At 40.4% G+C, this 15,434-nt stretch overlaps 1 protein-coding gene across 5 annotated transcripts in view; it reads right to left on the reverse strand.

Moving 5' to 3' along the window:
• Positions 1–15,434, reverse strand: part of LOC131939526 (adenylate kinase 9) — a 96,033-nt gene that overhangs the window by 54,146 nt on the left and 26,453 nt on the right. For 4 of the 5 annotated variants that reach the window (XM_059297875.1, XM_059297876.1, XM_059297874.1 and 1 more), the window contains exons 13-17: positions 10,219–10,263; positions 9,894–9,935; positions 7,190–7,350; positions 2,359–2,522; positions 28–294 (exon numbers count right to left, since the gene is read on the reverse strand). In XM_059297875.1, the coding sequence (XP_059153858.1) occupies positions 28–294; positions 2,359–2,522; positions 7,190–7,350; positions 9,894–9,935; positions 10,219–10,263 (679 nt within the window). The remainder of the gene's footprint in view (positions 1–27; positions 295–2,358; positions 2,523–7,189; positions 7,351–9,893; positions 9,936–10,218; positions 10,264–15,434) is intronic. The other variant, XM_059297873.1, reaches the window with a different exon arrangement.

Below are 15,434 nucleotides of genomic sequence, written 5' to 3' on the forward strand. Positions count from 1 at the left end.
CATTTTCTTAAAATAAAAAAAACTTACAGCCGAAGTCTGTCCCTTTCTTTCTGGGCCAGCTCCATCAGCCTCTGCTTCTCCTTCTGGCGCCGCTGGGCCTCGCTGAGAATCCAGTCTCTGTTCTTTATGCAGTACCTCTCAGTGGTCAGCTGGATCATCTTGGTGGTGATTTCCTTGTCGCCAGTGAAGACGTCGCCAAGAACAATCAACTCATCAGGAATCAGGTTTCTCTCCACCATGGCGTTCCACTGCTCTCTATTGGTGGGGTAGGCATCCAGGACCCAGGACCCATACCTGCACAAAGTCAACAGTCACTTGTATTGGGAGTCATCAGTCACTTGTATTGGGAGTCATCAGTCACTTGTATTGGGAGTCATCAGTCACTTGTATTGGGAGTCATCAGTCACTTGTATTGGGAGTCATGGGAGTCATCAGTCACTTGTATTGGGAGTCATCAGTCACTTGTATTGGGAGTCATCAGTCACTTGTATTGGGAGTCATGGGAGTCATCAGTCACTTGTATTGGGAGTCATTAGTCACTTGTATTGGGAGTCATCAGTCACTTGTATTGGGAGTCATGGGAGTCATTAGTCACTTGTATTGGGAGTCATCAGTCACTTGTATTGGGAGTCATCAGTCACTTATATTGGGAGTCATCAGTCACTTGTATTGGGAGTCATGGGAGTCATCAGTCACTTGTATTGGGAGTCATTAGTCACTTGTATTGGGAGTCATCAGTCACTTGTATTGGGAGTCATAAGTCACTTGTATTGGGAGTCATCAGTCACTTGTATTGGGAGTCATAAGTCACTTGTATTGGGAGTCATTAGTCACTTGTATTAGGAGTCATCAGTCACTTGTATTAGGAGTCATTAGTCACTTGTATTGGGAGTCATAAGTCACTTGTATTGGGAGTCATTAGTAACTTGTATTGGGAGTCATCAGTCACTTGTATTGGGAGTCATTAGTCACTTGTATTGGGAGTCATCAGTCACTTTTATTGGGAGTCATTAGAAACTTGTATTGGGAGTCATTAGTCACTTGTATTGGGAGTCATCAGTCACTTTTATTGGGAGTCATTAGTAACTTGTATTGGGAGTCATTAGTCACTTGTATTGGGAGTCATCAGTCACTTGTATTGGGAGTCATGGGAGTCATTAGTCACTTGTATTGGGAGTCATAAGTCACTTGTATTGGGAGTCATTAGTCAATTGTATTGGGAGTCATTAGTCACTTGTATTGGGAGTCATTAGTAACTTGTATTGGGAGTCATCAGTCACTTGTATTGGGAGTCATTAGTCACTTGTATTGGGAGTCATTAGTCACTTTTTAAACACATTTTAAACTCACAAAGGTCCATCCACGCAATTTAAACTCACAAAGGTCCATCCACACATTTTAAACTCACAAAGGTCCATCCAAACACTTTAAACTCACAAAGGTCCATCCACAGACTTTAAACTCACAAAGGTCCATCCACATTCCACACTTTAAACTCACAAAGGTCCATTCACACACTTTAAACTCACAAAGGTCCATCCACACACTTTAAACTCACAAAGGTCCATCCACAGTCCACACAATTTAAACTCACAAAGGTCCATCCACAGTCCACACAATTTAAACTCACAAAGGTCCATCCACATTCCACACTTTAAACTCACAAAGGTCCATCCACACACTTTAAACTCACAAAGGTCCATCCACACACTTTAAACTCACAAAGGTCCATCCACAGTCCACACAATTTAAACTCACAAAGGTCCATCCACACACTTTAAACTCACAAAGGTCCATCCACATTCCACACTTTAAACTCACAAAGGTCCATCCACACTTTAAACTCACAAAGGTCCATCCACACACTTTAAACTCACAAAGGTCCATCCACACACTTTAAACTCACAATGGTCCATCCACACACTTTAAACTCACAAAGGTCCATCCACAGTCCACACTTTAAACTCACAAAGGTCCATCCACACTTTAAACTCACAAAGGTCCATCCACACAATTTAAACTCACAAAGGTCCATCCACAGTCCACACACTTTAAACTCACAAAGGTCCATCCACACAATTTAAACTCACAAAGGTCCATCCACAGTCCACACACTTTAAACTCACAAAGGTCCATCCACACAATTTAAACTCACAAAGGTCCATCCACACACTTTAAACTCACAAAGGTCCATCCACACACTTTAAACTCACAAAGGTCCATCCACCCACTTTAAACTCACAAAGGTCCATCCACACACTTTAAACTCACAAAGGTCCATCCACACACTTTAAACTCACAAAGGTCCATCCACACACTTTAAACTCACAAAGGTCCATCCACACACTTTAAACTCACAAAGGTCCATCCACATTCCTGCTCCTCATCTCCTGCTCCCATTCTTTGATGGCATTTTCTAAAACCTCAGCAATAAGTTCAGAGGTCAAGGTTATGGTCACTGTTGAGGCATCTGCTACAGCCAAGTTTACAATGCTGACCACATCAGGGTGGTTCTCATCAACCTAGAGCAGAAACTACACTTGACACAAATACCAAGCATAAACTAGACTTGACACAAATACCAAGCATAAACTAGACTTGACACAAATACCAAGAATAAACTAGACTTGACACAAATACCAAGAATAAACTAGACTTGACACAAATACCAAGCATAAACTAGACTTGACACAAATACCAAGCATAAACTAGACTTGACACAAATACCAAGCATAAAATAGACTTGACACAAATACCAAGCATAAACTAGACTTGACACAAATACCAAGCATAAACTAGACTTGACACAAATACCAAGCATAAACTAGACTTGTCACAAATACCAAGCATAAACTAGACTTGACACAAATACCAAGCATAAAATAGACTTGACACAAATACCAAGCATAAACTAGACTTGACACAAATACCAAGCATAAACTAGACTTGACACAAATACCAAGCATAAACTAGACTTGACACAAATACCAAGAATAAACTAGACTTGACACAAATACCAAGCATAAACTAGACTTGACACAAATACCAAGCATAAAATAGACTTGACACAAATACCAAGCATAAACTAGACTTGACACAAATACCAAGCATAAAATAGACTTTACACAAATACCAAGCATAAACTAGACTTGACACAAATACCAAGCATAATCTAGACTTGACACAAATACCAAGCATAAACTAGACTTGACACAAATACCAAGCATAAACTAGACTTGACACAAACACCAAGCATAAACTAGACTTGACACAAACACCAAGCATAAACTAGACTTGACACAAATACCAAGCATAAACTAGACTTGACACAAATACCAAGCATAAACTCGACTTGACACAAATACCAAGCATAAACTAGACTTGACACAAACACCAAGCATAAACTAGACTTGACACAAACACCAAGCATAAACTAGACTTGACACAAATACCAAGCATAAACTAGACTTGACACAAATACCAAGCATAAACTCGACTTGACACAAATACCAAGCATAAACTAGACTTGACACAAAAAACCAAGCATAAACTAGACTTGACACAAACACCAAGCATAAACTAGACTTGACACAAATACCAAGCATAAACTAGACTTGACACAAATACCAAGCATAAACTAGACTTGACACAAAAAACCAAGCATAAACTAGACTTGACACAAAAAACCAAGCATAAACTAGACTTGACACAAATACCAAGAATAAACTTGATAGTTGCTGTCCCCAGCTGTCTAGCCTCATCTGAATGAGGGTTCAAGACTTATCAGTTCAGCAATCATGAGCTTTTTTTGACTCGACCACACACGAAAGTATATCCTGGGGTTGGTGCTAAGTTTCCTGGGGTTGGTGCTAAGTTTCCTGGGGTTGGTGCTAAGTTTCCTGGGGTTGGTGCTAAGTTTCCTGGGGTTGGTGCTAAGTTTCCTGGGGTTGGTGCTAAGTTTCCTGGGGTTGGTGCTAAGTTTCCTGGGGTTGGTGCTAAGTTTCCTGGGGTTGGTGCTAAGTTTTCTGGGGTTGGTGCTAAGTTTCCTGGGGTTGGTGCTAAGTTTCCTGGGGTTGGTGCTAAGTTTCCTGGGGTTGGTGCTAAGTTTCCTGGGGTTGGTGCTAAGTTTCCTGGGGTTGGTGCTAAGTTTCCTGGGGTTGGTGCTAAGTTTCCTGGGGTTGGTGCTAAGTTTCCTGGGGTTGGTGCTAAGTTTCCTGGGGTTGGTGCTAAGTTTCCTGGGGTTGGTGCTAAGTTTCCTGGGGTTGGTGCTAAGTTTCCTGGGGTTGGTGCTAAGTTTCCTGGGGTTGGTGCTAAGTTTCCTGGGGTTGGTGCTAAGTTTCCTGGGGTTGGTGCTAAGTTTCCTGGGGTTGGTGCTAAGTTTCCTGGGGTTGGTGCTAAGTTTTCTGGGGTTGGTGCTAAGTTTCCTGGGGTTGGTGCTAAGTTTCCTGGGGTTGGTGCTAAGTTTCCTGGGGTTGGTGCTAAGTTTCCTGGGGTTGGTGCTAAGTTTCCTGGGGTTGGTGCTAAGTTTCCTGGGGTTGGTGCTAAGTTTCCTGGGGTTGGTGCTAAGTTTCCTGGGGTTGGTGCTAAGTTTCCTGGGGTTGGTGCTAAGTTTCCTGGGGTTGGTGCTAAGTTTCCTGGGGTTGGTGCTAAGTTTCCTGGGGTTGGTGCTAAGTTTCCTGGGGTTGGTGCTAAGTTTCCTGGGGTTGGTGCTAAGTTTCCTGGGGTTGGTGCTAAGTTTCCTGGGGTTGGTGCTAAGTTTCCTGGGGTTGGTGCTAAGTTTCCTGGGGTTGGTGCTAAGTTTCCTGGGGTTGGTGCTAAGTTTCCTGGGGTTGGTGCTAAGTTTCCTGGGGTTGGTGCTAAGTTTCCTGGGGTTGGTGCTAAGTTTCCTGGGGTTGGTGCTAAGTTTCCTGGGGTTGGTGCTAAGTTTCCTGGGGTTGGTGCTAAGTTTCCTGGGGTTGGTGCTAAGTTTCCTGGGGTTGGTGCTAAGTTTCCTGGGGTTGGTGCTAAGTTTCCTGGGGTTGGTGCTAAGTTTCCTGGGGTTGGTGCTAAGTTTCCTGGGGTTGGTGCTAAGTTTCCTGGGGTTGGTGCTAAGTTTCCTGGGGTTGGTGCTAAGTTTCCTGGGGTTGGTGCTAAGTTTCCTGGGGTTGGTGCTAAGTTTCCTGGGGTTGGTGCTAAGTTTCCTGGGGTTGGTGCTAAGTTTCCTGGGGTTGGTGCTAAGTTTCCTGGGGTTGGTGCTAAGTTTCCTGGGGTTGGTGCTAAGTTTCCTGGGGTTGGTGCTAAGTTTCCTGGGGTTGGTGCTAAGTTTCCTGGGGTTGGTGCTAAGTTTCCTGGGGTTGGTGCTAAGTTTCCTGGGGTTGGTGCTAAGTTTCCTGGGGTTGGTGCTAAGTTTCCTGGGGTTGGTGCTAAGTTTCCTGGGGTTGGTGCTAAGTTTCCTGGGGTTGGTGCTAAGTTTCCTGGGGATGGTGCTAAGTTTCCTGGGGTTGGTGCTAAGTTTCCTGGGGTTGGTGCTAAGTTTTCTGGGGTTGGTGCTAAGTTTCCTGGGGTTGGTGCTAAGTTTCCTGGGGTTGGTGCTAAGTTTCCTGGGGTTGGTGCTAAGTTTCCTGGGGTTGGTGCTAAGTTTCCTGGGGTTGGTGCTAAGTTTCCTGGGGTTGGTGCTAAGTTTCCTGGGGTTGGTGCTAAGTTTCCTGGGGTTGGTGCTAAGTTTCCTGGGGTTGGTGCTAAGTTTCCTGGGGTTGGTGCTAAGTTTCCTGGGGTTGGTGCTAAGTTTCCTGGGGTTGGTGCTAAGTTTCCTGGGGTTGGTGCTAAGTTTCCTGGGGTTGGTGCTAAGTTTCCTGGGGTTGGTGCTAAGTTTCCTGGGGTTGGTGCTAAGTTTCCTGGGGTTGGTGCTAAGTTTCCTGGGGTTGGTGCTAAGTTTCCTGGGGTTGGTGCTGAGTTTCCTGAGGTTGGTGCTGCTTCCTGGGGTTGGTGTTGTTTCCTTGGTATTTGAGTCAAGTCTAGGGGTTGGCATGGTTGCTAAACAGATGAGGCTCATTAGCTGGGGACAGCCACTCTTCTAGGAGAGACAACTCTAAAATCAAACAACTGCTGCCTTGTAGTTTGTTCTTGGTTGGACAAAGGCTATAGAAGCAAATCCAAAAAGAAAAGCAGGCTGAAATCGGAATCAGCTGCCTAAATGGCACATAAACAGTTTACAGTGAACATTGAAATGGGCATGATCTAATGCAATGGGCATGATCTAATGAAATGGGCATGATCTAATGCAATGGGCATGATCTAATGAAATGGGCATGATCTAATGCAATAGGCATGATCTAATAAAATAGGCATGATCTAATGCAATGGGCATGATCTAATGCAATGGGCATGATCTAATGCAATGGGCATGATCTAATGCACTGGGCATGATCTAATGAAATGGGCATGATCTAATGCAATGGGCATGATCTAATGCAATGGGCATGATCTAATGCAATGGGCATGATCTAATGCAATGGGCATGATCTAATGCAATGGGCATGATCTAATGCACTGGGCATGATCTAATGCAATGGGCATGATCTAATGCAATGGGCATGATCTAATGCAATGGGCATGATCTAATGCAATGGGCATGATCTAATGCAATGGGCATGATCTAATGCAATGGGCATAATCTAATGCAATGGGCATGATCTAATGCAATGGGCATGATCTAATGCAATGGGCATAATCTAATGCAATGGGCATGATCTAATAAAATAGGCATGATCTAATGCAATGGGCATGATCTAATGCAATGGGCATGATCTAATGCAATAGGCATGATCTAATGCAATTGGCATGATCTAATGCAATGGGCATGATCTAATGAAATGGGCATGATCTAATGCAATGGGCATGATCTAATGCAATGGGCATGATCTAATGCAATGGGCATGATCTAATGAAATGGGCATGATCTAATGCAATGGGCATGATCTAATGAAATGGGCATGATCTAATGCAATGGGCATGATCTAATAAAATGGGCATGATCTAATGCACTGGGCATGATCTAATGCACTGGGCATGATCTAATGCAATGGGCATGATCTAATGCACTGGGCATGATCAAATGCAATGGGCATGATCTAATGAAATGGGCATAATCTAATGCAATGGGCATGATCTAATGCAATGGGCATGATCCAACGGATTGGCCTTGACCTACATCTGGCTCTGTTATTGGTGGTTCAGGCTGGTCCTCTGTCATCGATTCACTGGACAGAATGGGTGTGATCTGATTGGATGGATCTTCCACGCCCTTTTCTTCATTGACTTGTGTGGCTTGTTTCTCTTCTTCTGCTTTATCTTCATCATCTTCTTCAGAATCTTCAACCCAGAGAAAAACATGCTCACTACTTGAAGCTTTCTAGACTACATGCTATTTTTAGATTAGAACGGATGTATACATTGGTTTGTTGCCAGTCATCTTATCGCATGACCATTTAGGTTTTGGCATTTGTTTCATTTTTAGAAGAGAAGACCAGAAAGTGAGAAAAATAAATTCGCTGGCTAGACCCAAATAGATTGAGAGTAGTGGCAACTAAATTTTATAAAACAGTGGTGACCAAATTGACATGAGTGTAGTGGTGACTAAATGACATGAGTGTAGTGGTGACTAAATGACATGAGTGTAGTGGTGACTAAATGACATGAGTGTAGTGGTGACTAAATGACATGAGTGTAGTGGTGACTAATTGACATGAGTGTAGTGGTGACTAAATGACATGAGTGTAGTGGTGACTCATTGACATGAGTGTAGTGGTGACTAAATGACATGAGTGTAGTGGTGACCAAATTGACATGAGTGTAGTGGTGACTAAATGACATGAGTGTAGTGGTGACCAAATTGACATGAGTGTAGTGGTGACAAAATGACATGAGTGTAGTGGTGACTAAATGACATGAGTGTAGTGGTGACTAAATGACATGAGTGTAGTGGTGACTAATTGACATGAGTGTAGTGGTGACTAAATGACATGAGTGTAGTGGTGACCAAATTGACATGAGTGTAGTGGTGACTAAATGACATGAGTGTAGTGGTGACCAAATTGACATGAGTGTAGTGGTGACAAAATGACATGAGTGTAGTGGTGACTAAATGACATGAGTGTAGTGGTGACTAAATGACATGAGTGTAGTGGTGACCAAATTGACATGAGTGTAGTAGTGACTAAATGACATGAGTGTAGTGGTGACTAAATGACATGAGTGTAGTGGTGACTAAATGACATGAGTGTAGTGGTGACCAAATTGACATGAGTGTAGTGGTGACTAACTGACATGAGTGTAGTGGTGACTAAATGACATGAGTGTAGTGGTGACTAAATGATATGAGTGTAGTGGTGACCAAATTGACATGAGTGTAGTGGTGACTAAATGACATGAGTGTAGTGGTGACTATATGACATGAGTGTAGTGGTGACTAAATGACATGAGTGTAGTGGTGACTAATTGACATGAGTGTAGTGGTGACTAAATGACATGAGTGTAGTGGTGACTAAATGACATGAGTGTAGTGGTGACCAAATTGACATGAGTGTAGTGGTGACTAAATGACATGAGTGTAGTGGTGACCAAATTGACATGAGTGTAGTGGTGACTAAATTTACATGAGTGTAGTGGTGAGCAAATTGACATGAGTGTAGTGGTGACTAAATGACATGAGTGTAGTGGTGACCAAATTGACATGAGTGTAGTGGTGACTAAATTGACATGAGTGTAGTGGTGACCAAATTGACATGAGTGTAGTGGTGACTAAATGACATGAGTGTAGTGGTGACTAAATGACATGAGTGTAGTGGTGACTAAATGACATGAGTGTAGTGGTGACTAAATGACATGAGTGTAGTGGTGACTAAATGACATGAGTGTAGTGGTGACTAAATGACATGAGTGTAGTGGTGACTAAATGACATGAGTGTAGTGGTGACCAAATTGACATGAGTGTAGTGGTGACTAAATTGACATGAGTGTAGTGGTGACCAAATTGACATGAGTGTAGTGGTGACTAAATGACATGAGTGTAGTGGTGACCAAATTGACATGAGTGTAGTGGTGACTAAATGACATGAGTGTAGTGGTGACCAAATTGACATGAGTGTAGTGGTGACTAAATGACATGAGTGTAGTGGTGACTAATTGACATGAGTGTAGTGGTGACTAAATGACATGAGTGTAGTGGTGACCAAATTGACATGAGTGTAGTGGTGACTAAATGACATGAGTGTAGTGGTGACTAATTGACATGAGTGTAGTGGTGACTAAATGACATGAGTGTAGTGGTGACTAAATGACATGAGTGTAGTGGTGACCAAATTGACATGAGTGTAGTAGTGACTAAATGACATGAGTGTAGTGGTGACTAAATGACATGAGTGTAGTGGTGACTAAATGACATGAGTGTAGTGGTGACTAAATGACATGAGTGTAGTGGTGACTAAATGACATGAGTGTAGTGGTGACTAAATGACATGAGTGTAGTGGTGACTAAATGACATGAGTGTAGTGGTGACTAAATGACATGAGTGTAGTGGTGACCAAATTGACATGAGTGTAGTGGTGACCAAATTGACATGAGTGTAGTGGTGACTAAATGACATGAGTGTAGTGGTGACTAAATGACATGAGTGTAGTGGTGACTAAATGACATGAGTGTAGTGGTGACTAATTGACATGAGTGTAGTGGTGACTAAATGACATGAATGTACTACACGCACATAAACTTTATGAAAACAGTGCAGTCTTTGCTTCACTAACAAAACAAATTATTTTGAACAAACTGAAAAAAAAATATTTTGAACAAACTGAAAAAAAATATTTTGAACAAACTGAAAAAAAAATGAAAGTCAAGAACTCCCAAGACAGTTTACCCTGCTGTGCTTCTTCTTCAATTTCCTTAGCACGGCGCTTCTCTGGGAACAACAAAATATAGGGACTAAATACCTACCAAAAGTAAACAACGGGTTAGCATTGCTGCTGTGTTTACCATCCTGCTAATGTTTACCATCCTGTTAATGTTTACCATCCTGTTAATGTTTACCATCCTGCCAATGATTACCATCCTGCTAAAGTTTACCATCCTGCTAATGATTACCATCCTGCTAATGTTTACCATCCTGCTAATGTTTACCATCCTGCTAATGTTTACCATCCTGCCAATGTAACTAACATTCCCTCCATGACCTGGAGACTTACCAAAATCTTTTCTTGCTCTATCTATAGCCAGCCTGGCTTGACGTTCTAAAATAGACAAAAATATCAGAATATTGTAAGGGGATATGTGATGGGTTATATCAGGACATTGTAAGGGGATATATGATGGGTTATATCAGGACATTGTAAGGGGATATATGATGGGTTATATCAGGACATTCTAAGGGGATATATGATTGGTTATATCAGGACATTCTAAGGGGATATATGATTGGTTATATCAGGACATTGTAAGGGGATATATAATTGGTTATATCAGGACATTGTAAGGGGATATATGATTGGTTATATCAGGACATTGTAAGGGGATATATGATGGGTTATATCAGGACATTGTAAGGGAATATATGATGGGTTATATCAGGACATTGTAAGGAGATATATGATGGGTTATATGCTGACATTGTAAGGGGATATATGATGGGTTATATCAGGACATTGTAAGGGGATATATGATTGGTTATATCAGGACATTGTAAGGGGATATATGATGGGTTATATGCTGACATTGTAAGGGGATATATGATGGGTTATATGCTGACATTGTAAGGGGATATATGATGGGTTATATCAGGACATTGTAAGGGGATATATGATTGGTTATATCAGGACATTGTAAGGGGATATATGATTGGTTATATGCTGACATTGTAAGGGGATATATGATGGGTTATATGCTGACATTGTAAGGGGATATATGATTGGTTATATGCTGACATTGTAAGGGGATATATGATGGGTTATATCAGGACATTGTAAGGGGATATATGATGGGTTATATGCTGACATTGTAAGGGGATATATGATGGGTTATATCAGGACATTGTAAGGGGATATATGATGGGTTATATCAGGACATTGTAAGGGGATATATGATGGGTTATATCAGGACATTGTAAGGGGATATATGATTGGTTATATGCTGACATTGTAAGGGGATATATGATGGGTTATATCAGGACATTGTAAGGGGATATATGATGGGTTATATGCTGACATTGTAAGGGGATATATGATGGGTTATATCAGGACATTGTAAGGGGATATATGATGGGTTATATCAGGACATTGTAAGGGGATATATGATGGGTTATATGCTGACATTGTAAGGGGATATATGATGGGTTATATCAGGACATTGTAAGGGGATATATGATGAGTTATATCAGGACATTGTAAGGAGATATATGATGGGTTATATCAGGACATTGTAAGGGGATATATGATTGGTTATATCAGGACATTGTAAGGAGATATATGATGGGTTATATGCTGACATTGTAAGGAGATATATGATGGGTTATATCAGGACATTGTAAGGGGATATATGATGGGTTATATCAGGACATTGTAAGGGGATATATGATTGGTTATATCAGGACATTGTAAGGGGATATATGATGGGTTATATGCTGACATTGTAAGGAGATATATGATTGGTTATATGCTGACATTGTAAGGAGATATATGATGGGTTATATCAGGACATTGTAAGGGGATATATGATGGGTTATATCAGGACATTGTAAGGAGATATATGATGGGTTATATCAGGACATTGTAAGGAGATATATGATGGGTTATATGCTGACATTGTAAGGGGATATATGATGGGTTATATCAGGGCATTGTAAGGGGATATATGATTGGTTATATCAGGACATTGTAAGGGGATATATGATGGGTTATATCAGGACATTGTAAGGAGATATATGATGGGTTATATGCTGACATTGTAAGGGGATATATGATGGGTTATATCAGGGCATTGTAAGGGGATATATGATTGGTTATATGCTGACATTGTAAGGGGATATATGATGGGTTATATCAGGACATTGTAAGGGGATATATGATGGTTATATGCTGACATTGTCAGGGGATATATGATGGGTTATATCAGGACATTGTAAGGGGATATATGATGGTTATATGCTGACATTGTCAGGGGATATATGATGGGTTATATCAGGACATTGTAAGGAGATATATGATGGGTTATATCAGGACATTGTAAGGGGATATATGATGGGTTATATCAGGACATTGTAAGGAGATATATGATGGGTTATATCAGGACATTGTAAGGAGATATATGATTGGTTATATGCTGACATTGTAAGGGGATATATGATGGGTTATATCAGGACATTGTAAGGGGATATATGATTGGTTATATGCTGACATTGTAAGGGGATATATGATGGGTTATATCAGGACATTGTAAGGGGATATATGATGGGTTATATCAGGACATTGTAAGGGGATATATGATGGGTTATATCAGGACATTGTAAGGAGATATATGATTGGTTATATGCTGACATTGTAAGGGGATATATGATGGGTTATATCAGGGCATTGTAAGGGGATATATGATGGGTTATATCAGGACATTGTAAGGAGATATATGATTGGTTATATGCTGACATTGTAAGGGGATATATGATGGGTTATATCAGGACATTGTAAGGGGATATATGATTGGTTATATGCTGACATTGTAAGGGGATATATGATGGGTTATATCAGGACATTGTAAGGGGATATATGATGGGTTATATCAGGACATTGTAAGGGGATATATGATGGGTTATATCAGGACATTGTAAGGGGATATATGATGGGTTATATGCTGACATTGTAAGGGGATATATGATGGGTTATATCAGGACATTGTAAGGGGATATATGATGGGTTATATCAGGACATTGTAAGGGGATATATGATGGGTTATATCAGGACATTGTAAGGAGATATATGATGGGTTATATGCTGACATTGTAAGGGGATATATGATGGGTTATATCAGGACATTGTAAGGGGATATATGATTGGTTATATCAGGACATTGTAAGGGGATATATGATGGGTTATATCAGGACATTGTAAGGGGATATATGATGCGTTATATCAGGACATTGTAAGGGGATATATGATGGGTTATATGCTGACATTGTAAGGGGATATATGATGGGTTATATCAGGACATTGTAAGGGGATATATGATGGGTTATATCAGGGCATTGTAAGGGGATATATGATTGGTTATATCAGGACATTGTAAGGGGATATATGATGGGTTATATCAGGACATTGTAAGGGGATATATGATTGGTTATATGCTGACATTGTAAGGGGATATATGATGGGTTATATCAGGACATTGTAAGGGGATATATGATGGGTTATATGCTGACATTGTAAGGGGATATATGATGGGTTATATCAGGGCATTGTAAGGGGATATATGATTGGTTATATCAGGACATTGTAAGGGGATATATGATGGGTTATATCAGGACATTGTAAGGGGATATATGATGCGTTATATCAGGACATTGTAAGGGGATATATGATGGGTTATATGCTGACATTGTAAGGGGATATATGATGGGTTATATCAGGACATTGTAAGGGGATATATGATGGGTTATATCAGGGCATTGTAAGGGGATATATGATTGGTTATATCAGGACATTGTAAGGGGATATATGATGGGTTATATCAGGACATTGTAAGGGGATATATGATTGGTTATATGCTGACATTGTAAGGGGATATATGATGGGTTATATCAGGACATTGTAAGGGGATATATGATGGGTTATATGCTGACATTGTAAGGGGATATATGATGGGTTATATCAGGGCATTGTAAGGGGATATATGATTGGTTATATCAGGACATTGTAAGGGGATATATGATGGGTTATATCAGGACATTGTAAGGGGATATATGATGGGTTATATCAGGACATTGTAAGGGGATATATGATGGGTTATATCAGGGCATTGTAAGGGGATATATGATTGGTTATATCAGGACATTGTAAGGGGATATATGATGGGTTATATCAGGACATTGTAAGGGGATATATGATTGGTTATATGCTGACATTGTAAGGGGATATATGATGGGTTATATCAGGACATTGTAAGGGGATATATGATGGGTTATATCAGGACATTGTAAGGGGATATATGATGGGTTATATGCTGACATTGTAAGGGGATATATGATGGGTTATATCAGGACATTGTAAGGAGATATATGATTGGTTATATGCTGACATTGTAAGGGGATATATGATGGGTTATATCAGGACATTGTAAGGGGATATATGATGGGTTATATCAGGACATTGTAAGGGGATATATGATGGGTTATATCAGGACATTGTAAGGGGATATATGATGGGTTATATCAGGACATTGTAAGGGGATATATGATGGGTTATATCAGGACATTGTAAGGAGATATATGATTGGTTATATGCTGACATTGTAAGGGGATATATGATGGGTTATATCAGGACATTGTAAGGGGATATATGATTGGTTATATCAGGACATTGTAAGGGGATATATGATGGGTTATATCAGGACATTGTAAGGGGATATATGATTGGTTATATCAGGACATTGTAAGGGGATATATGATTGGTTATATCAGGACATTGTAAGGGGATATATGATGGGTTATATCAGGACATTGTAAGGAGATATATGATGGGTTATATCAGGACATTGTAAGGGGATATATGATGCGTTATATCAGGACATTGTAAGGGGATATATGATGGGTTATATCAGGACATTGTAAGGGGATATATGATGCGTTATATCAGGACATTGTAAGGGGATATATGATGGGTTATATGCTGACATTGTAAGGGGATATATGATGGGTTATATCAGGGCATTGTAAGGGGATATATGATGGGTTATATGCTGACATTGTAAGGGGATATATGATGGGTTATATGCTGACATTGTAAGGGGATATATGATGGGTTATATCAGGACATTGTAAGGGGATATATGATGGGTTATATCAGGACATTGTAAGGGGATATATGATTGGTTATATCAGGACATTGTAAGGGGATATATGATGGGTTATATCAGGACATTGTAAGGGGATATATGATGGGTTATATCAGGACATTGTAAGGGGATATATGATGGGTTATATGCTGACATTGTAAGGGGATATATGATTGGTTATATCAGGACATTGTAAGGGGATATATGATTGGTTATATGCTGACATTGTAAGGAGATATATGATGGGTTATATCAGGACATTGTAAGGGGATATATGATGGGTTATATCAGGACATTGTAAGGGGATATATGATGGGTTATATGCTGACATTGTAAGGGGATATATGATGGGTTATATCAGGACATT

The sequence above is a fragment of the Physella acuta genome, unplaced genomic scaffold, assembly GCF_028476545.2.
Source record: "Physella acuta isolate Inbredline_101_S28 unplaced genomic scaffold, ASM2847654v3 ptg000283l, whole genome shotgun sequence".
Taxonomy (NCBI): Eukaryota; Metazoa; Mollusca; class Gastropoda; family Physidae; genus Physella; species Physella acuta.